At 44.3% G+C, this 21666-nt stretch overlaps 1 protein-coding gene across 2 annotated transcripts in view; it reads left to right on the top strand.

Annotated features, from left to right (window-relative positions):
- The window catches only part of LOC132830155 (mitogen-activated protein kinase kinase kinase 5-like), a 179809-nt gene that overhangs the window by 82976 nt on the left and 75167 nt on the right, over positions 1–21666 (top strand). For both annotated transcript variants that reach the window (XM_060847686.1, XM_060847687.1), the window contains exon 8: positions 13132–13244. In XM_060847686.1, coding sequence (XP_060703669.1) covers positions 13132–13244 — 113 coding nt within the window. The remainder of the gene's footprint in view (positions 1–13131; positions 13245–21666) is intronic.

Genomic DNA, 21666 nt, shown 5'->3' on the forward strand with positions numbered 1-21666 from the left:
ACCCCCGTCATCTTGAAATCTGACATCCTCGGGAAAATACAATTACCATTCTATTTCAATACATTCGGTATAAAGTTCAGTATTCCATTAGCCTTTTTGATTATGTTCTGTACGTTGTGGGGCAGCACGGAATTGAAAGGTGCTGGAAAAGCACAGCAGGTCAGACAGCATCCGAGGAGCAGGAGAGTCGCGTTTCGGCTATAAGCCCTTCATCAGGAATGGGCTTATGCACGGGATAGGCCCATTGGTCTATGCCGACCAAAATATCCGTCCATGCTAACCCCATTTCCCTGCACTTGGTTTACATCCTTCTAAACCTTTCCTATCCATGTATTTGTCCTCAGCCACATCCACTGGCAGCTCATTCCACATGCGTACTAGCGTCTGTGGAAAAAATGTCCCTCAGGTTCCCTTTTATTCTTTCCCCTCTAACCTTAAACTGATACCCTCTATTCCTAGATTCCCCAACCTTCAGAAAAAGACTGAGTGCGTGCTTCTCTACTTGTATAAGATCCCTTCCCTGTCTTATATGCGCGAAAGAGAAAAGTCCCAGCTTGATTATTGTATCATAGAATCTCAGAATCCCTACAGTGTGGAAACAGGCCCTTTGGCCCAACAAGTCCACGCCAACCCTTCAAAGAGTAACCCACCCAGACCCATTCCCGTATCCTATTGCTTTACATTTACCCCTGATTAATGCACCTAACCTACACATCCCTGGACACTACGGGCAATATCCTGCACATCTGTGGTTTGTGGAGGAAACTGGAGTACCTAGCAGAAACCCATGCAGACACAGGGAGAATGTGCAAACTCCACACAGACAGTCGCCCAGTTGAGTCCAGGCAACACCCTTGTAAATTTCTTCTGCACCATTTCCAGTTTAATAACATTATTCCTATAGCATAGTAACCAAACCTGAACACAATACTCCAAGTTCGACCTCACCAATATCCTGTGTAACTGCAATATAACTTCCCAACTTCTACACTCAATGCCCTGACTGATGAAGCCCAATGTGCCAAAAGCCTTCGTCATTGCATTGTCCACCTATGACTCCACATTTAGAGAACTGTGAACCTGAACTCCAAGATCCCTCTGTTCCACTACACTCCTTAAGGCCCTACCATTCACCATGAAACCCCAACCTTGATTGGACTTTCCAAAATGCAAAACCACACACTTAGCTATACTAAACTCCATTTGCCATTTCTCAGCCCACTCCCCCAGCTGATCAACGTGCTGCTGCAATTTCTGATAATCTTCCTCACTGTCCATAATACTGCCTATTTTAGTGTCATTGTAAATTAATCATGTCTTGAACATTCTCATCCAAATTGTTGATATAGATAACAAATAGTAATGGGCCCAGCACCGGGCCCTGAGGCACTCCACTAGTCACAGGTCTCCCAGTCCGATGAGCATCCTTCCACTATTACCCTCTGTTTCCTACCATCGAGCCAATTGTGTGTCCAATTTGCAAGCTCCGCTTGGATTCCATGCGATCTAAACTTCCAGAGCAGCCTACTGTCTGGAATCTTATCAAAGGCCTTACTGAAGTCCATATAGACTACGTCTACTGCCCTGCCCTGCCGTCGTCCTTCCTGATCACTCCATCAAAAAACTCTAACAAATTTGTGAGGCATGATCTCCCATTCATAAAGCTACGCTGACATCAAACCCTGTCTTTCCAAATGCATGTGTACCTTATCTCTCAGAATCTTCTCAAGTAACTTACCCACCGAAGATGTTAGGCTTACTGGTCTATAGTTTCCAGGTTTTTCTCTGCAGCCCTTCTTGAATAAGGGCACAACATTTGCTACCCTCCAGTCTTCTGGGACCTCACCCATGGCTAATGATATAAAAATATCAGCCAGGATCTCCGCAATTTCTTCTCTCTTGCAGTGTTCTTGGATATATTTGGTCAGAAACAGGAGATTTATCCACTTTCATATATTCTAATACATCCACCACCTCCTCTACTGTGATATGGACTGTCCCCAAGGTATCACCACTAACTTCCCCAAGTTCCAAGTCTTCATGTCTATCTCCATGGTAAACACAGAGGAGAAATACTCATTGAGAACCTCACCCATCACCTGTGGTTCTACACATACATGCCCACTATGGACCTTGAGGGGCCCTATTCTCTCTCTAGTTATTCTTTTTCCTTTAATATCCTTTAGGAACCTCTTTGGATTTACCCTAATCTTCTCTGCCAAGGCTATCTCATGCTTCCTTTATATCCTCCTGATTTCCTTCTTCAGTAAACGCCTGTATTCTCTCGATCCCAGCTGCCTGTACCTGAGCCACACCTCCTCGTCATCCAGGGTTCCCTATTCCTGCCAACCTTGCCCTTCACCCTCACAGGAACATATGGTTCTTGAACTCTAGCCATTTCACTTTTAAAGGCCTCTCATTTGCCAGAAGTCCCTTTGCCTGCAAACAAACTACTCCCATCAACCCCTGCAAGCTCTTGTCTTATTCTGTCAGGATTCACCTCGCCCCAGTTTAGAACTTGAACCTGTGGACCAGTTTTGTCCCTCTCCATAACAATTTAAAATTAATAGAAACATGGTCATTGGTCCCAAAGTCCTCCCCGCTATCACCTCCATCTCCTTGTCCTGTCCTATTTCCCAAGACTAGGTTGAGTTTTGCCCCTTCCCGAGTAGGACCCTCTTTATACTGCTTGAGGAAACTTTCCTGAACACACTTAACAAATTCTACCCCATCAAAGGCCAACAGGCATTCCTTACTCCCTGTTGAGTTCCAGCCTGACCTGTCTCTTCACTTTACTATTTCTCATTACTGTGTCTCCTTCCTGCCTTCCAGTTGCCTCCCTGCTGTGCAGGATCCCATCCCCCTGCCAATCTGGTTTAAACCCTCTCTTGTAACACGAGCAAACCTGGCCACCAAGGTATTGGTCCCCCTCCAGTTCAGCTGCAACCCGTCCCTCTTGAACAGGTCACCTCTTCCCCAGAAAAGATCCCAATGATCTAAAACCCTGAAACCTGAGCACACTGGCTGCTCTGAGACATCCTGCACCCTGGCACCTGAGAGGCAACACACCATCTTACCTTCCCACAGAATCTCCTGTCTGCCCCCCTAACTATCGAGTCTCCTATTTTGAAGGTCCCGTTTACGTCTACCCTTTCCCGCTGTGCCCCACAGCCAGTCACAGTACCAGAAACCTGGCTACTGCTGCTTTCTCCTGAACGGTCAACCACCACCACCACCCCACCACCACCACCACACCCCCCCCAACACACACACACACACACACACACACACACACACACACACACACACACACTCCAAAATGATATACTTCTTTTTGGGGGAATGGCCACAAGGGATTCCTGCACTCTCTGCCTACTCCCTTTGCCTTTCCTGGTAATCACCCAGCTACTCTCTGCCTGTACCTTAATGTGACCACCTCACTAAAACTCTGATCTATGAAGTGCTCAGCATCTTGAATCAAACCAGCTCCAGCTCCCTAACATGATCTCCCAGGAGCTGCTGCTGGATGTACCTCCCACACGTGGAGTCATCAGGGACAATGGAAGTCTTCCTGAGCTCCCACATGCTGCTGGAGGAACGTGCAACTGCCCTAACTGCCATCTGCACTGCTGTAAAACTATAAAGGAAAGTTAAAAGGACTTTACCTGAGCTTACCCATACTGTTTGCTGAGTCACTGCTCTCCAAAGTCTCTCCAGCCAAAGCCTTACTTCTTTCTCTGCTACTAATAAGTTTTGCAACAGCACAGCTCTCTGCCCCTCCACTTTCTTGTTTGGGTAGAGGTGGAGGGAACAGTGATGTAATGTTTCAGCCTTAAGAAGCTCAGTCCACATCAAACCACAAGCCTGCTTCTACCCGGTTTTGAACTGGGAACCTTTCGCGTGTGAGGCAAATGCGATAACCATAAGACCATAAGACATAGGAGTGGAAGTAAGGCCATTCGGCCCATCGAGTCCATTCTGCCATTCAGTCATGGCTGATGGGCATTTCAACTCCACTTACCAACATTCTCCCCATAGTCCTTAATTCCTCGTGACATCAAGAATTTATCAATCTCTGCCTTGAAGACATTTAGCGTCCCGGCCTCCACTGCACCCTGCGGCAGTGAATTTCACAGGCCCACCACTCTCTGGCTGAAGAAACCATTATACTACAGAAACTCCTTACTCCAGAGCCCCACTGAGCTGCTCCTCAGTGCTCCTCACGGGTGTCTTGCTGAGGTCCTCCTCCTGGTAGTAGTGACTGCGCCAGTGCAAATCTTCACCCTGACATGTTCATGACCTTTTAATCATCTTTGAACTTGAATCCCCCTGCCCCACTCTCTTTGATCCTCCATTGTTTCTCGTTTCTCACTGTTTGGGAAGCCCCCTTCCAGTCCTTTTGAGGTCCATTTGCTGAAGCTTTGTCCATTTGGCTAATCCTGTTCCTTGGATGCTGCCTGACCTGCTGTGCTTTAACCAGCAACACATTTTCAGCAATTTTATGCTTCCACCTACACTACTTACAATGCCACCTAACTTTGTAAACTTGGGTTTGTGCCTTTCTATTCCATTTTTGAAGCTGTTATTAAATACTGTGATTTTTAAGTACAGGCCCCTGAACAGGGCTTTTGCAGGACACCAGCACAGAGGAACCTTGATTATCTGGCATTCAATTATCCGAATTTCGGATTATCCGAACAAGATCGCAAGGCCCCGATGCTTGGCTAAACTGCGTTATCCAACATTCAATTATCAGAACAATCATCTGAACGTTTGATTATCTGACCAAAATACACTCCGCCCATGTCGTTTGGATAATTGAGGTTCCTCTGTAGTCACTTTCTGCTAATGAGAATATCTGCGTCTACCTCCAGAACGACTATTCCCTCTGGGATCCCAGCGCTAGCTTTAATTTGTGTTTATTTGTAAATAATATTCCATAATCAAGACCTCACACGCGAAAGGTTCCCAGTTCGAAACCGGGTAGAAGCAGGCTTGTGGATTGATGTGGACTGAGCTTCTTAAGGCCGAAACATTACATCACTGTTCCCTCCACCGCTAACCAAACAAGAAAGTGGAGGGGCAGAGAGATGTGCTGTTGCAAAACTTATTAGTGGCAGAGAAAGAAGTAAGGCTTTGGCTGGAGAGACTTTGTGTTTATTTGTAAATAATATTCCATAATCAAGATCGCAGAGGGTTAATTGACCATGAAATAAGGAAGTAATTATGACATGGAAAGTGCCTGTAACTAATTGGTGGGAGTAATTTTGACAGTGCGTGACCTTGTGAACTGGGAGGTTGTAAGTCAGCAGTGGAAATCAAGGGAATTTTGAGACAAGAAGCTAATTCTGATTAGTACAGGAGTGAGACTTAGCCTAGGGTATGCCCCATTGTATGGGTGAAAGTCTTGGCAGACTAAACACTGTCTGTGTTGCTCTTCAAGCTTTGGCAGGAATCTGCGTTGCAAGGTTTTATGTTTATAGCATTTCGGATTCTTCTTCCAGAAGGTTCTGCTGCATCTCACTTGCACTGGTGCCAAGTCAGGGAAAAGCTGGAAGCAAAGAAACCATTTTTTAGCCATTTGTCTAATTTTATTACCGTGTTGTGTAAACAGAAGAGATAATGAACTCGTTCAGTTTAACTCAGCTCCACTTCTCCCAGCTGCTTTGTTGGTTTTGTAATGAGTCGCCTCCAATTAAACCCTAGCAGAAAATCACACCACATCAGTCTTTGAAATGTTCAGGAAATGTTATGTGGTCATTAAAAACAGAGAAGTGTCATTTTCTTTAGAAAAATGCTAAGCAGTCCAGACAGTAATGAGTTTCCAAAGTCAGGTTTGTAGTTCAGAGCAGCTGGCCGGCTTGTCTATATCCTGGGCAATGCTTAGCTATCATGGAGTAGAAAATGAAAGGTTATTGCCAATTTAAAATATCAATTATTGTGTAAAATTCTAATGAAGAGTTATTTGGAGGATTTTAGACGATGCCTTGGAGACACACCAGAATCTCAGTAAACAAATAACTTGCTTGGCAGAGAATGACCATGGATCAGAATATCCAAACTAAGGACGCACACCACAGCTGCTTCATTTTCATATTGCAGTAAAATTTTGTTGAATCTAAACACTTGTGCAACATGTAAATATGTCACATGAGAGGGTGGTTCCATACATTTTTCAGCACATTGACTCAGCAAGTTCCAAATAAACCAGAAGTCTGCAGTTTGCAGTTGGATAACCAAATGATCTTGTTTAATTCACAACAAAAACACCACATTGTCCCTTCCCACTCCAGCTCCTCCCCAGCCAGTACTTAGGTCTGAGTCCTGCCTTGTCAAAATGTAAAAGATTGTTTGATTTGCAGCTCCGCTTCAGCCCCATATTCTATCCATCACTGATTGGCCCCGTCTGGAGTGGCATGGTGGCTCAGTGGTTAGCACTGCTACCTCACTGCACCAGAGACCCAGGTTCAATTCCAGCCTCGGGCAACTGTCTGCATGGAGTTTACGCATTCTCCCTGAGTCTGTGGGTTTTCTCTGGGTGCCTATAGTCACAAGGATGTGCAGGGTGGGGAGGGTTTGTCATGCTAAATTGCCCATAGCATTAAGGGATGCTCTTCGGAGAGTCTGTGGAGACTTATTGGGCCAAATGGCCTGTTTCACACTGGAGGGATTCTAACCCCTCTCTGTCTCACTGCTTTTACTTTGCCCCTGGGCACTGCCAGTGACCCACGCTTGCACTACTTTCAGGTTTAATTCCCAAGGCAGCTTTCTCAGTGACCCATTCCCCCCATCCCATCCCATCCCAGCTCGAACAGAGAGCTCTCCCTCCTGTGCTGAATGGGATTGCAGTGGTGCACTCTCATTTTGGTGCAAACTCCATAAATGGGTATGACTGGGAAGGTCAGCATTTACTGGCCATCCTCATTGTCCTGGAGGAGCTGACACCTTGAACCACAGCAGTCTGTGTCGAGACAGCAACAATGCCGTTCAGGAGGGAGTTTCGGGATTTTGACCTGTGACAGTGGAGAAAATTCCAAGTCAAGATGGTCATTGTCTGAGAGGGGACCTTGCAGGTGCTGGTGTTCCCATATAACTGCTATCTTTATCCTTCTAGACAGTAGTGGCCTCGGGTTTGGAATGTGCTGCATGAAGAGCCTTGCCTGAATTTCGGCGATACACCTTGTAGGTGGTGCACACTGCTGCTCCTGAGCATCAATGATGAAGGGAATCACTGTTGAAGGTGGTGGATGGGTTTTTTGTCCTAGATAGTGTCAAGCTTCTTGAGTGTTATTGGAGCTGCATTCATCCAGGCAAGTGGGGAGTATTCCATCACACTCCTAACCTGTGCCTTATAGATGGTGGAGAAAGTGAGGTCTGCAGATGCTGGAGATCAGAGCTGAAAATGTGTTGCTGGAAAAGCGCAACAGGTCAGGCAGCATCCAAGGAACAGGAAATTCGACGTTTTGGGTATAAGCCCTTCATCGTCCTTGTCCAATCAGCTGATGGGAACTGCTTCTGATCAATCCACTCTGCACCCTCTCGAAAACCCTCACATCTTCCCAAAAACTGCACAGCATGAGGTTTTATTTTTCTGTTTGACCTTGATTTGGTCAAATTTGGGATCCTCATGTGTTTAATTTTCTTCCTGTCAGTCAGTAACTGTGATCACTGAGGCATCTCTACTCAATACCAAAACCAGACTTAGAGTCATACAGCTTGGCAACAGACCCTTCGGTCCAACCAGTCCATGCTCCCAGTGTTCCCAAACTAAACTAATCCCACTTGCTTGCATTTGATTTATATCTATTTAAACTTTTCCTCTTCATGAACTTTTTCACATGTTCTTTAAAAGTTGTAACTGCACCGCAACCTCCTCAGGAAGTTCCTGCCGCATACAACCCACTCTTATTGTTAAAAAGGAAGTTCTGAATTCTGCCTTTTGATATTTGATAGAATTCTGCATTCTCAAACTGACCAATTATTGAATATCCAAACATGGAGAAAACGTGAAACAAATTTGCTTACAATAAAAACAAAATGGCTCTTTTTAAAGGAAATCCAACAGCTGATTCCTCAAGTTATGCAAAAAGGGAAAGGGTTCGGTGCATAAATACTGCTTGAAAGATATCGACCTTTTATTTGTCAGACACACTGGGGTCCGATGACACCCTGTATGGAAACTAGTTCTTGACACAGCTCAAAGACAGGGAATGTTGCAGGAGTGCGTGGGGCAGTGTTTGGAAAGAAGCCCAACTTTAGCACAAAGCTGTGTCTTTGTCGATCACTCATGAACAGGTAGAGTTTGGTTTCCATCTCTGTCCTATTTTGAGAATAAAGAGGGGAACCCTCCCCTGACCACTTGCCTCCCTTACTTCAAAGCACCAGTGCAGGAAACATGGTGTAGGTGATGAGTTATTGGAGTCAATACTGAGCACAAATGAGCAGATGTGGGTGGGAGGTATTATCATACCATGAAGTTGAGGATAAGCTCAGATCCCAGCTCTGCCGAACTTCTCGGAGTTGTTCCCCTGAAACGTTCAACCTTTAAACAATAAAAACAGAAACTGCTGGTGAATCTCAGCAGGTCTGGCAGCATCTGTAGAGAGAAAACGGATTTAATGTTTCGATTCCAATGACCTGTCTCAGACAATGAACTGCTGTGTTTCTCCAGCAGTTTCCATTCTTGTTTCAGATCCACAGTTCTTGTCGTTTTGTGTGGATCGATGGTTTGAACTGACTTCCTGAGAACATACAACTATCTGGGAGAATTTGGAGGAATCCACTGACAAATGATATAGGATTCTGGTCCTTGGTGTTGACAATGTGTAAGCAATCATAAAAGTGTATGATGTCAGTTATATACGTGAAACCTCCTGGTACTGGCTTGTAACACCAGCCATAGCATCCCTCATTCGGAAGAATGCTCTCTCCAAGATATAGACATGGAGCCATTCAATAGGCTAGAGTTGCTGTCAGTCTTTAATTGCTGTGACATGTTCTGCCTAGGGAATATTTCATCCCCATCAACACCCCCCCATCTCTCCTCCTTCTCAGTTGTAGATTTAGATTAGATTACTTACATGTGGAAATGGGCCGTTCGGCCCAACAAGTCCACACCGACCCTCCGAAGAGCAACCCACCCAGACCCATTCCCCTACATTTACCCCTTGGCCTAACACTACGGGCAATTTAGCATGGCCAATTCACCGAACCTGCACATCTTTGTGCTGTGGAAGGAAACCGGAGCACCTGGAGAAAACCCATCACAGACAGGGGGAGAATGTGCAAACTCCACACAGACAGTTGCCTGAGGCGGGAATGGAACCCAGATCTCTGGCGCTGTGAGGCAGCAGCGCTAACCACTGTGCCACTATACTTTCTCTCTGAATTGCCATCTGTACCATGGTCTCGATCTCAATTTCAACCCTTCTGCCCCCAATCCTCTCTGTCCTTAACCTGTGAATTCTTTAAAGCTGTGCCAATTTCAGGCAGTGGTACAGTGTACATGTCACTTGAGTAGCAATCCAGAACCCCATGTTCTTGGGCATATGGGTTCAAATCCCACCACAGCAGATGACGCACTTGAATTCAAAACAAGCTTGGAATGAAAAGTTGGCCTAACACAGACCACCTAACCACTCTGTGGAGAATCATTATTTAAATCCCACCTGGTTACAGATGTCCTTCAGGGAATGAAGTTTGCATTCCTTCCTTGATCTGGCCTACATGTGAGTCCAGAGCCACAACAATGTGGTTGATCCTGAACTGACCCCTGGGCAATTAGGGATGGGTAATAAATACTGGCCAGTGTTAGCCATGTCCCATAAACAAGTTTTTGAAAAAAAGCTGTGAGAAATTTCTGGTGAAATTTGCCTCGGAAAGGCGGTTGGAGCCTGTAACGTCGTCCTCCATTGTTTCTGACTTCAATCCGCATGTAAAAGTACATGTTGCCATAGCAACCCCTAGAGTAAACCATCCCCAACAATGCCTGACAGATCAAAGACTGCAGTGGACCATAGAATGTGGTGTACTTGCCATTCAATTGATTCTGCTATATTACCTGTGATTACATTCTGATGATTTATGAATTGAAGGGTGCCAAAAAGGATTTCACAAGAGAATCTCTGCTTATCGTGACATTTAGGCAGTAGAAAATGGATGAATCCTTTTAGTGCAAGTAGTAGATTAAAATTCTTGATACAAATCAATAGGTGGAGCCAGAGGGGAATTGGAGAGAGAAATGGATGACAAATAGTAGAGGCTATTGGAGATGAAATGTTTGACCTACAGTTTGTGACCCTTCGAAAACTGACTTAATGATCAATTGGCTCAATGAATGCCTGTATTTTGTCAGATGTTCTAGCGCAAAGCACTTGAGGAAATATTTGAAGAGAAATTATTCGTGAGGAGATGGGGAACCAATTAATGTGATTCATTAGGCAATTCTTTAAAAAGTAGCAGCACAGGGAGGGTGTTCAGATTTGTGCATTCCAGAAATTTCTTTCCTTGAAATGTTTTTTAAGGCAACTCCCAGTGAAAAGCCTGCGGCCTCCTACAACCTAAAACCCAAACAGATGTGTGTTGTGAATTGTTATAGCAGGTATGGTCCCAATGCAAAATCCTGCGGGCTGTGGAAATGTGAATCAGAGAAAGTCAGAGGATGCAGAAAATACTCAGCCAGTCGGGTGGTGTCTGAGGGGTTGGGAGAGAGAAACTGAAACTAAGCTCCAAACATTTTTGATCAATTATGACAAAGTTTAAAGATGTTAAAATTTCTCTTTTAAAAGTTGTTGATCTCTACAGACGCCATGAAAATACAATGCATGGCCCAACTCATAAATGCTGTGGCATGAAATTGTCTGAATCAGAACTAAATGCAATAGCAAAGTTGAATGTTGTCAAAAAAGAAATCAGACCAACTGTAGTTAAAGCTCTCTGGTATCTTAAACTGTTCTCTCCACCAACATTTTTAGTTGAACTTCCACCAAATCTTTAACATCAGCTCAGTATCATGTATGCCTGAGGAGTGACAGATGGAGTTTAATTTATATAAATGTGAGGTCGTGCATTTTGGAAAGGCAAATCAGGGCAAGACATTTATACTTAATGGTAAGGTCCTGGGGAGTGATGCTGAACAAAGAGACCTTGGAGTGCAAGTTCATAGTTCCGTGAAAGAGGAGTCGCGGGTAGATACGGTACTGAAGAAGGCATTTAGTATGCTTACCTTTATTGGCCAGTGCATTGAGTATAGGAGTGAGGAGGTCATGTTCCAGCTGGAAAGGCCATTGATTAAGCCACTTTTGGAATACTGTGTTCAATTCTGGTCTCCCTGCTATAGGAAGGTTGTTGTGAAACTTGAAAGGATTCAAAAAAGCTTTAAAAAGATGTTGCCAGGAATGCAGGGTTTGAACTATAGGGTGAGGCTGAACAGGCCAGGGCTATTTGTGGGTGGCACAGTGGCTAGCACTGTTGCCTCACAGCGCCAGGGACCCGGGTTCGATTCCAGTCTTGGGTGACTGTGTGGAGTTTGCACATTCTCCCCATGTTTGCGTGGGATTTCCTCCCACAGGCCAAAGATGTGCAGGTTAGGTGAATTGACCATGTTAAATTGCCCATAGTGTGCAGAGATGTGTAGGTTAGGTCTGTTAGTCAGGAGAAATATAATGGAATGGGTCTAGGTGGGTTACCCTTCAGAGTGTTGGTATGGACTTGTTGGGCCAAATGGCCTGTTTCCACACTGTAGGGATTCTATTTTTGCTGGAAGCTGAGAGATGACTTTGTGGAGGCTTGTAAGATCATAAGGAGCATGGATAGTGTCAAGAGCCAAGGTCATTTCCCTTGGGTGGGAGAGTCCAAAACTAGAGGTGAAAATGTGTTGCTGGTTAAAGCACAGGAGGTCAGGCAGCATCCAAGGAATAGGAAATTCGACGTTTCGGGCATAAGCCCTTCATCAGGAACCAAAACTAGAGGGCATAGTTTTAAGGTAGGAGGGGAAAGATTTAAAAGGGACCTAAGGGGCAACTTTTTCATGCAGAGGGTGGTGTCTTTATGGAATGAGCTACCAGAGGAAATGGTGGAGGCTGGTACAATTACAACATTTAAAAAGCATTTGGATGGGTATGTAAATAAGAAGGGTTTAGAGAGGTATGAGCCAAAGGCTGGCAAGTGGGACTAGGTTAATTTAGGATATCTGGTCAGCATGGACGAGTTGGACCAAAGGGCCTGTTTCTGTGCTGTACATCTCTATAACTCCATGCTCAGAGCTTTGTTTTACCACGTATTCTTGAAAGTGGAATTTGACGAGGTGAAGTATAGACCTAATCAAAGAATCTGACTGCCCATTAGTACCAGGCACTGATTGCCCCATTGGGAAAAGTGTAAAGATTTCATTGTCACACACCAGGTCACTTCAATTTCAGAGCAAATGTTTCATGACTGTTTTCACTTTTGTGACAATACTAGGGCTTTAAGAGGTGTATTTTGTCGTGTTTTATTTGAAGAGCAATTTTAAGACAGAGGTATGGAGCTGTCTATTTGAATCCAATAAAGCAAACAGCTTGTACGGTGTTGCGCTTTTAAAAAAGTAGACACAATAGAAGCAGCCTGAATGGGTGGGGTCAAGCTTTCACAGAACCAGGATTTTAGTTTTAGTTTTTCAGTAGCTGTTGCTGGAATCTTGAAGCTGAGTTTGGAAACTGCAGTACGTCACTCCCTGCTACCCTGTCTCTCTCTCTGAGTTTTCCATTGGTGTTCTTTCCTCCTGGATTGGAGAACTGCATGTGAGACAACCTGTTTTACTGAATTGCCTTTACCAAGGATGTGTTTATGTGAAGTTGCTGTATTGGAACAGTTACTGTTCAGTAGTTAAATGACCTGTTATTCTGCTAAGTTTCCCAATGGAGTTAATTCTTCTAATTTCTTCTTTCTTTTCTTGTATTTTGTTGTATTTTTTGTTTGTTGTATAGTATATGATTAAAGTGTATTTTGCTTTAAATCTGGTATTAGACCAATCAACTTGCAACTAGAATTGAATGCTTTTAACATAAGAAAAAGTTAGGGTCTAGATTATCTTCTTCCTATGTTTTGAGGGTTTGATCTGGTCAATGACACTTTGCTGTTTTCTCCCTGCAGGTATGGGATGGCCTTTGAGCATGAGCCCACGCTGCACTCGGGGATTAATGTTGCTGTGTTCCTCATGGCTGCCGGACATCAATTTGACACCTCACCTGAGCTTCGGAAGATAGGTAACATTTACTGCATCGATCATTCCTAATGGACTGCATGAGTTAGAACATGGAACAGTCCAGCAGAGTAGAGGCCCTTCAGCCCACGATGTTGTGCTGAACATTTATTTTAATATAAGATCAACCTAACCTACACACTCCTCAATTTACTGTTGTCCATGTGCTTGTCCTACAATCGCTTAAATGTCCATAATGTATCTGACTCTACAATCTCTGCTGGCAATGCATTCCACACACCCACCACACTCTGATATCTCCTGTATACCTTCCTCCAATCACCTTAAAATTATGACCCCTCGTAATAGCCATTTCTGCGCTGGGGAAAAGTCTCTAGCTATCTACTCTATCTCTGCCTCTCATTACCTTGTACACCTCTATCAAGTCACCTACCTTCCTCCTTCTCTCCACTGTGAAAAACCCAAGTTCACTCAACCTCTCTTCGTAAGACAAGCCCTCCGATCCAGGCAGCCTTCTGGTAAATCTCCTCTGCACCTTCTCTAAAGCATTTACATCCATTCTATATTGAGGCGACCAGAACTGGACATAATATTCCAAGAGTGGTCTAACCAGGGTTTTATAGAGCTGCAGAAAATCCTTGTGGCTCGTAAACTCAACCCCCCTGTTAATGAAAACCAAAACACCATATCAACTTGGGTGGCAACTGTGAGGTATATGGAACCCAAGATTCCATTGTTTCTCCTCATTGCCAAGAATCCTTTCTTTAACCCTGTATTCAGCATTCAAATGAATCACTTTGCATTTATCCAGGTTGAACTCCATCTGCCACTTCTCAGCCCAGCTCTGCATCAATGTCATGTTGCAGGCTACAACAGCCCTCAGCACTACCTACAACATCGCTGACCTTTGTGTCATCGGCAAGTTACTAACCCACCCTTCCACTTCTTCATCCAAGTCATTTATAAAAACTACAAAGAGCAGGGGCCCAAGAACAGATCCCTGCGGGACACCACTGGTCACCGACTCCAGGCGGAATATCTTCCATCCACTACCACTCGCTGTCATCTTTCGGCCAGCCCATTCTGTATCTAGACAGCCAAATGTCCCTGTATCCCACACCCCCTAACTTTCCGAATGAACCTGCCATGGGGAACCTTATCAAATGTCTTACTGAAATCCATATACACCACATCTACTGCTCAACCTTTGTCACATCCTCAAAGAACTCAATAAGGCTTGTGAGGCATGACCTGCCCCTCGCAAAGCCACGCTGACTATCTCTAATCAAAGTATGTTTTTCCAAATAGTCATAAATTCTATCTCTCAGAATCCGATCCAGTACCTTGTTGACTACAGATGTAAGACTGACTGGTCTGGAATTCCCAGGGATTTCCCTATTCCCTTTCTTAAACAGAGAAACAACATTCGCCTCCCTGCAATCATCCGGTACTGCTCCTGTGGAGAGTGAGGATGCAAAGATCATCGCCAGAGGCACAGCAATCTCGTTCCTGGCTTCCCGTAGTAACCTTGGATATATCTGGCCTGGTCCTGGGGACTTCCCAGAATTTCCAGCACACCCACTTTCTTAATATCAATCTGGTCAAGGCCATTAACCTGATCCACAGTGTTCTCACTATGAATAAGGTCCCTCTCTCTCGTGATTACTGAAGCAAAAGTCTCATTTAGGATCTCCTCTACCTCTTCAGACTCCAGGCACAAGTTCCCTGCACTATCCCTGATCGGCCCTACCCTCGCTCTGATCATTCTCTTATTCCTCATGTAAGTGTAGAACGCCTTTGGGTTTTCTCTAATCCTTACCACCAAGGCTTTTACATTTCCTTCCTTGCTTTTCTTAGTCCATTTTTGAGTTCTTCGTCGAATTTCCTGTTCCTTGGATGCTGCCTAACCTGCTGTGCTTTAACCAGCAACACATTTTCAGCTTCTTTCCTAGCTACCCTATAATCCTCTAAAGCTGTGCCAGATCCTTGCTTCCTCAACCTCAAGTAAGCTTCCTTCTTCTTTTTGATGAGAAGCTCCTCTGCTCTTGTCATCCAAGGCTTCTTCACATTACCTGTCTCAGTGGGACCAAGTTATCCATCACTCGCAACAAGTGTTCCTTAAACAGCCTCCACATTTCTGTTGTGCATTTCCCTTGGAACGATTGTTCCCAATTTATACTCCACAGCTCCTGTCTAATAGCAGTATAATTTCCCTTCCCCCAATTAAATACATTCCCATACTGTCTGCTCCTATCCTTCTCCATGGTGATGGTAAAGGTGAGGCAGTTGCGGTCACTGTCACCGAAATGATGTCCCAACAAGAGATCTGACACTTGGCCTGGCTCATTGCCAAGCACCAAATCCAATATGGCCTCCTCCTATTTGGCCTATCTGCATATTGAGTCAGGAATCCTTCCTGGACATACCTGACAAAATTGGCTCCATCCAGACCATCTGCATTGAGGAGGTTCCAATCTATATCAGGGAAGTTGAAGTCACCGATGACAACAACCCTGTTATTTCTGCACCTTTCCAAGATCTGCTGTCTAATCTGTTCTTCTGTCTCTCTGCTGGTATTGGGGGGTCTGTAGAAAACACCCAACAAATGGGTAGCACGGTGGCACAGTGGTTAGCACTGCTGCCTCACAGCACCAGAGACCCGGGTTCAATTCCTGACTCTGGTGACTGACTGTGTGGAGTTTGCACATCCTCCCCGTGTCTGTGTGGGTTTCCTCCGGGTGCTCCGGTTCCTCCCACAGTCCAAAGATGTGCAGGTCAGGTGAATTGGCCAAGCTAAATTGCCTGTAGTGTTAGGTGAAGGGATAAATGTAGGGGAATGGAGGGTCAGTGTGGACTTGTTGGGCCGAAGGGCCTGTTTCCACACTGTAAGTAATCTAATCAAAGTGACTGCTCCTTTCCTGCTACTGACTTCCACCCATACTGACTCAGTAGACAAACCCTGTTCAACAATCTCATGTTCTGCTGCTGTGATGCACTCTCTAATTAACAATGCTACCCCTCCTCCATACTTTTTAAAAGATCTAAACCCTGGAACATCCAACGACCATTCCTGCCCCTGTGAAATCCATATCTCCTTTATGACAGCACGAGATGATGAATAATCTGTAACTCCATAGAATCAGCCTTAAAATGATTAAATGCACGTTTTGCATTTAACAAAAAATGCAAAGGCTGTTTCTGGGAAGTTGTTTGAACTGGGATCAGGATGGATACCGGCAAAGCCTGACCAAATGGAAATGTACAGCTGGTCAGCCAGTGTGTGTAGGGATGGGAGAGAGAAACAACAGCTGTGTTACCCGACAGGGTGAACCTCATGACTCCAAGACTCTATGAGGTTCAGTAATCTGAAACATGAACTCTGTTTCTCTTTCCCCACAGGTGTAGCCAGACCTGTTGAATATTTCCAGCATTTTCTGTTTGCATTCTAGATTTTCAGCATCTGGATAATTACGCATTTGCGTTCCTATTCTAACTTATACAATTTTATCCCGAAGTATGGCAGCATTTATTGAGTTTGTCCATGCATAATGAGTTTATCGTCTGTAGAGACCAGTAACTTCCAAAAGAGAAATTCTGACTTCCCGGTTAGTGGCTGAAAAGGTGACTCCTCAAGAGTTAATAAGTTTTAAAAAGCCATTTTCTGCATCAGATAATTTTTAAAAATGCTATTGCCAAAACAGAATGGTGCTTGTTGGCAATTTATATTTTAAACGGTAGTAATAAAGAATGCCTTGTTATTTGTTACACATTGCACTCCTTCAAGAATTAGAATTCTTTTAGCAACAGTTCATAGTTGCACCCAGTTTCAAATAAGTTGTTTCCCATGACTTTCCCAAGCTGGGCAGTGTGTAATCCCAGGACTGTCTCTCACCGCAAATATAATACTGTAGACTGTTCCCTCAAAGTCCAGGCTAGGCAAATCTTCCAGCCTTTTTAACTCTTCACATACCTGGTTTTCAACTGAGCATGAATTCCTTTCCAAGTTCTGTGGGGTAAACAATAGAGCCCGCATTTTCTCGAATGTTGCAGGCTTGGCTAATGTCACTACTGAAGAAGGGCTTATGCCCGAAATGTCGATTATCCTGCTCCTCAGATGCTGCCTGGCCTGCTGTGTTTTTCCAGCACCACATTTTTCAACTCTGGTACTCCAGCATCTGCAGTCCTCACTTTCTCCTAATGTCATTACTTGCTCTCTACATCTTCAGAAAACACCAAATAAACCTGTGTCTGCCATCTGTGACATTGCAAGTTTTCTCACCTGATCTAAAGATCTACTTCCTTCTCCATAGAAACAGGGAACTGGATAGTCCTTAGCATCTCAGTAGAAATGTTAATTAGTCATCTTATATTGCAACATTCATTTAGCCTGCAGGTAAATAAGTAGTTTACAGTGGAAATGCTTACAGCTTGATATTAATAATGTCTCTCTGGAATCTTTGGGGACTCATGGACTGCTTCTTGTAAAACTCAGAAACATGTTATTAACATCAGTTATAAATACTTTGCAGCTCCCACTCAATAACTCAATCTGAATCAACTTCAGGTCTCTCACAATTAAACCGCCCAAGCTAAATTTTGTGCAGTCTCCAGCCCAGGCCATTATAAAAAGGCTTTCATTTACCCTCCATTTGAAGTTACAGTTTCAATCTATAACACTCATACAAACTAAAAGGTACAGCTCTAAAACATCATAATTCTATGAACCACACAATTCTATTAGCTAACCTGGGAATTTAAGGCAGAAATAAATTGGTTCCCTCATTAGCGAAACATCTGAGGATATTGGGAGCGGGTGGAATGGTGTCTGTCAGGCTACAGTGGGATCAGCTGTGATTTTATTAAATTGCAGACCAGATTGAGAGGTTGATCAGTCTTGTTCCAAAACTGTGTGACTGTGTGAATTTACCACCAGGGAATTGTGGTGAGATGATTAATTTGCCTGATATTCGTCCATTGCTTAATCCCAGTGACTCTGGGGGAGCTTCAAGCAGACTGTAAATGGTGAAATGACAATATTTTATGTAGGAGCTGCTTTGGTGATCTCATTCCATTCCTAAATTTTGTTTGAGCTTTCAAAGTATTTGTTAAATTGAAGTATTGAATTTTAATTTACTTGTGTAAATTTTTGCCCATAATTAATAAGAATATTGTCAGTAAAAGATAACTTCTCTTGAGGTTTGTGTAGAGAGTTGTAGCTCGGGTGCCAATTGTCATGGTTCTGGGTATGTTCACTGAACCGGAAAGTTGATTTGCAGATGTTTCATCCCCTGTCCAGGTGACACCTTCAGTGCTTTGGAGCCTATTGTGAATCGCTGCTGTACTGTGCCTTCTGGAATTTATTTGGCTCCGTTTCTGCTGCTTTCGGTTGCCACTTCCAGTTGTTCGTTGTATATTGGGTCCAGGTCTGTGTGTTTGTTGATAAAGTCCCTTGCTTCGAGGACTTCTCTGGCTCTCCTCTGTTTGGCTTGCCCTATGGGCACTCCCAGTCAAATTTGGGGTCCCTATCATCTGTGAGTATGGCTACCAGGAACAGCCAGTGGTGACAAGGACATGCCACAACTGGCACGGTGGCTCAGTGGTTAGCATTGCTGCCTCACAGCGCCAGCGTCCCAGGTTCGATTCCACCCTCAGATGACTGTGTGGAGTTTGCACATTCTCCCCGTGTCTGCGTGGGTTTCCTCCGGGTGCTCTGGTTTCATCCGACAATCCAAAGATTAGGTCAGGTGTATTGGTCATGATAAATTCCCCGTAGTGTTAGGTGCATTAGTCAGGGGAAATGTAGCAAAATAAAGGAATAGGTCTGGGTGGGTTATTCTTCGGAGGGTTGGTATGGACCTGCTGGGCTGAATGGCCTGCTTCCACACTGTAGAGATTCTAAGTAACAAACTAACTCACTCGCCATGTTACCTTATATTAAAAAGCGTCTCCGAACTGACAGCCAGGCTTGTCCGACCCGTGGGATTCATGACAGCCCATAAACCACAACCATGCTCAGGCAGCGACTCACCAGAACAAAAGGCCCTATACCCATCATGTGCAAGACTAACATAATTTATAAGATTCCATGCAAAGACTGCACGAAACACTGTATAAGGCAAACAGGCAGACAACTAACAATCCGCATCCACAAACACTGACTAGCCAGTAAACACCATGACCAGCTGCATAGCCATGCACACAGATGACAGGGACCACAAATTCAACAGGAACAGCGCAACAATCATAGGACAAGCTAAACAAAGGACAGCCAGAGAATTCCTAAAAGCATGGCACTCATCCATGTACTCTATCCGCAAACACACAGACCTGGACCCAACATACCGGCCACTACAACGAACAGCTGGAACCAGCAACTGGAAGCAGCAGAAACGGACCAAATACATTCCAGAAGATACAGTACAGCAGCACTTCACAATAGGCTCCAAAGCACTGAAGATGTCACCTAGACAGGAGACGAGATGCCTGCAAATCAACTTCCCAGCTCTGCCATGATAACTTAACTTCTCTGCACTATTTTCTCATGATGTGTGAGATTTTTTAAGTCTGAAATTTGGTTTGGGTTATTAAATTGTGTAAAAGAATCATAAACCAGATTGCACACTTTTTGATAGGGTCAGTGAAGGTTAGATTGCTTAGTTTCTGTTACTCTGTGATTTTCTGTGGCATGCTACCGTATCGTTGCAACAAGTGAAAGTCACATTGTTTGATTGATTTATCGTTGTCACATGTACCGCAATACAGTGAAAAGTACTGTTTTCCATGCTATACAGGCAGATTGTACCATACAAAAAGCATCAGGATAGCAGAACAGAGTACAGACTACAGTGATACAGCTGCAGAGAAGGTACAGAGAGAGAGGGAGATCAGAATTAACATTTGAGAAGTCTGTCTTGATAACAGTGGGGAGGAAGCTGTTCTTGAATCTAATTGTATGTGTATACAAACGTGTATATCTTCTGCCCCATGGAAGAGGGTGGAAGAGAGGATAACCAGGTTGGGAGGGGGCTTTGATTATGTTGGTTGCTTTCCTGAGGCAGCCGGAAGTATAGCTGGAGTCAGTGGAAGGCTGGTCTGTATGATGGGCTGGGCTGTGTTCATGACTCTCTGTAGTTTCTTGTGATCCTGGAAAGAGCAGTTGCTATACCACACTGTGATGTATCCAGACAGGCTGCTTTCTGTGGTGCATCGATAAAAACGTGGGCATGCTGAATTTCATTAGCCTCATGAGAAAGTAAAGACTGTGCCAAATGTTGAAGCTCGCTGTAATAATTCTTCACTGGAAGAATGGAGAACCCACCTTGTACAGGTATTGTATTCTGACAAACATTCTGACACGAACCCCTAAAGCACTTGTAGTTACAGGGAGAGACTGGAGCTGTTTTCCCTGGAGCATCAGAGGCTAAGGGTTGACCTTACAGAGGTTTATAAAATCATGAAGGGAATGGATAGGGCGAATAGCCAAGGTCTTTTTCCCAGACCAGGGAAGTCCAAAAAATAGAGGTTATAGCTTTAAGGTGAGAGGGGAAAAGTTTAAAAAGGACCTAAGGGGTAACTTCTTCAGACAGAGGGTTGTGCTTTTATGGAACAAGCTGCCAGAGGAAGTGGTGGAGGCTAGTACAATTACAGCATTTAAACAGCATTTGGATGGGTTTGTGAAGGGTTTCGAGGGATATGGGCCAAATGCTGGCAAATGGGACCAGGTCAGATTGGGGTGTCTGGTAGGTATGGAGACTTGGACCAAAGTGTCTGTTTCCATGCTGCATGTTCATAGACTGTGTGATATCAATGGGTCATTAAATAGACTTCTGACTGATTGCTTGCAAGGGACCTACTGCTGAGAGGATGTTTGGACAGTGCTACTGGTAAGCTTTATAGTCATTATAGTGGGTATTGCCACCATAACATTGAGTGTTGTTACAGATTCAGAAGTCACAGAAGAAGGGCCAATGTGATTGTGCTGATGGCAGATTTTGGGGGTGGTACAGTGGTTAGCACTGCTGCCTCACAGCGCCAGAGATCTGGGTTCAATTCCTGCCTTGGGCAACTGTCTGTGTGGAGTTTGCACACTCTCCCCGTGTCTGTCCAGTAGGATATTCTGACTCATTCAGTATAAGTCGACCTGCTTTGCTAATACTCATGAAAAATGGCAGCCTGGTGTCCTTATTAGACAGGCAGTAGGCTGGAAGAACACAGCAGCAGGAGGTGGAGAAGTTTCAGGTGTAACTCTTCCTCAGCCATTTTACGTTTCAACTGAGAATAAATGTCATCCACACAGTTGTATGAAACCTTTGGACAATTAGGAATGGACGATAAATGCCAGTCTTGCCAGTAATACCCATATCCCCAGAAATGTTTAAAAGTATTTCAATCACCGCCCACCAGTCTGTAAGTAGGATTCACAGAATTTCACTGGTGTTACCAGTTCATCCATGTACACAAGATCC

The sequence above is a fragment of the Hemiscyllium ocellatum genome, chromosome 30 (genome assembly GCF_020745735.1).
Source record: "Hemiscyllium ocellatum isolate sHemOce1 chromosome 30, sHemOce1.pat.X.cur, whole genome shotgun sequence".
In the NCBI taxonomy this organism is placed as follows: domain Eukaryota; kingdom Metazoa; phylum Chordata; class Chondrichthyes; order Orectolobiformes; family Hemiscylliidae; genus Hemiscyllium; species Hemiscyllium ocellatum.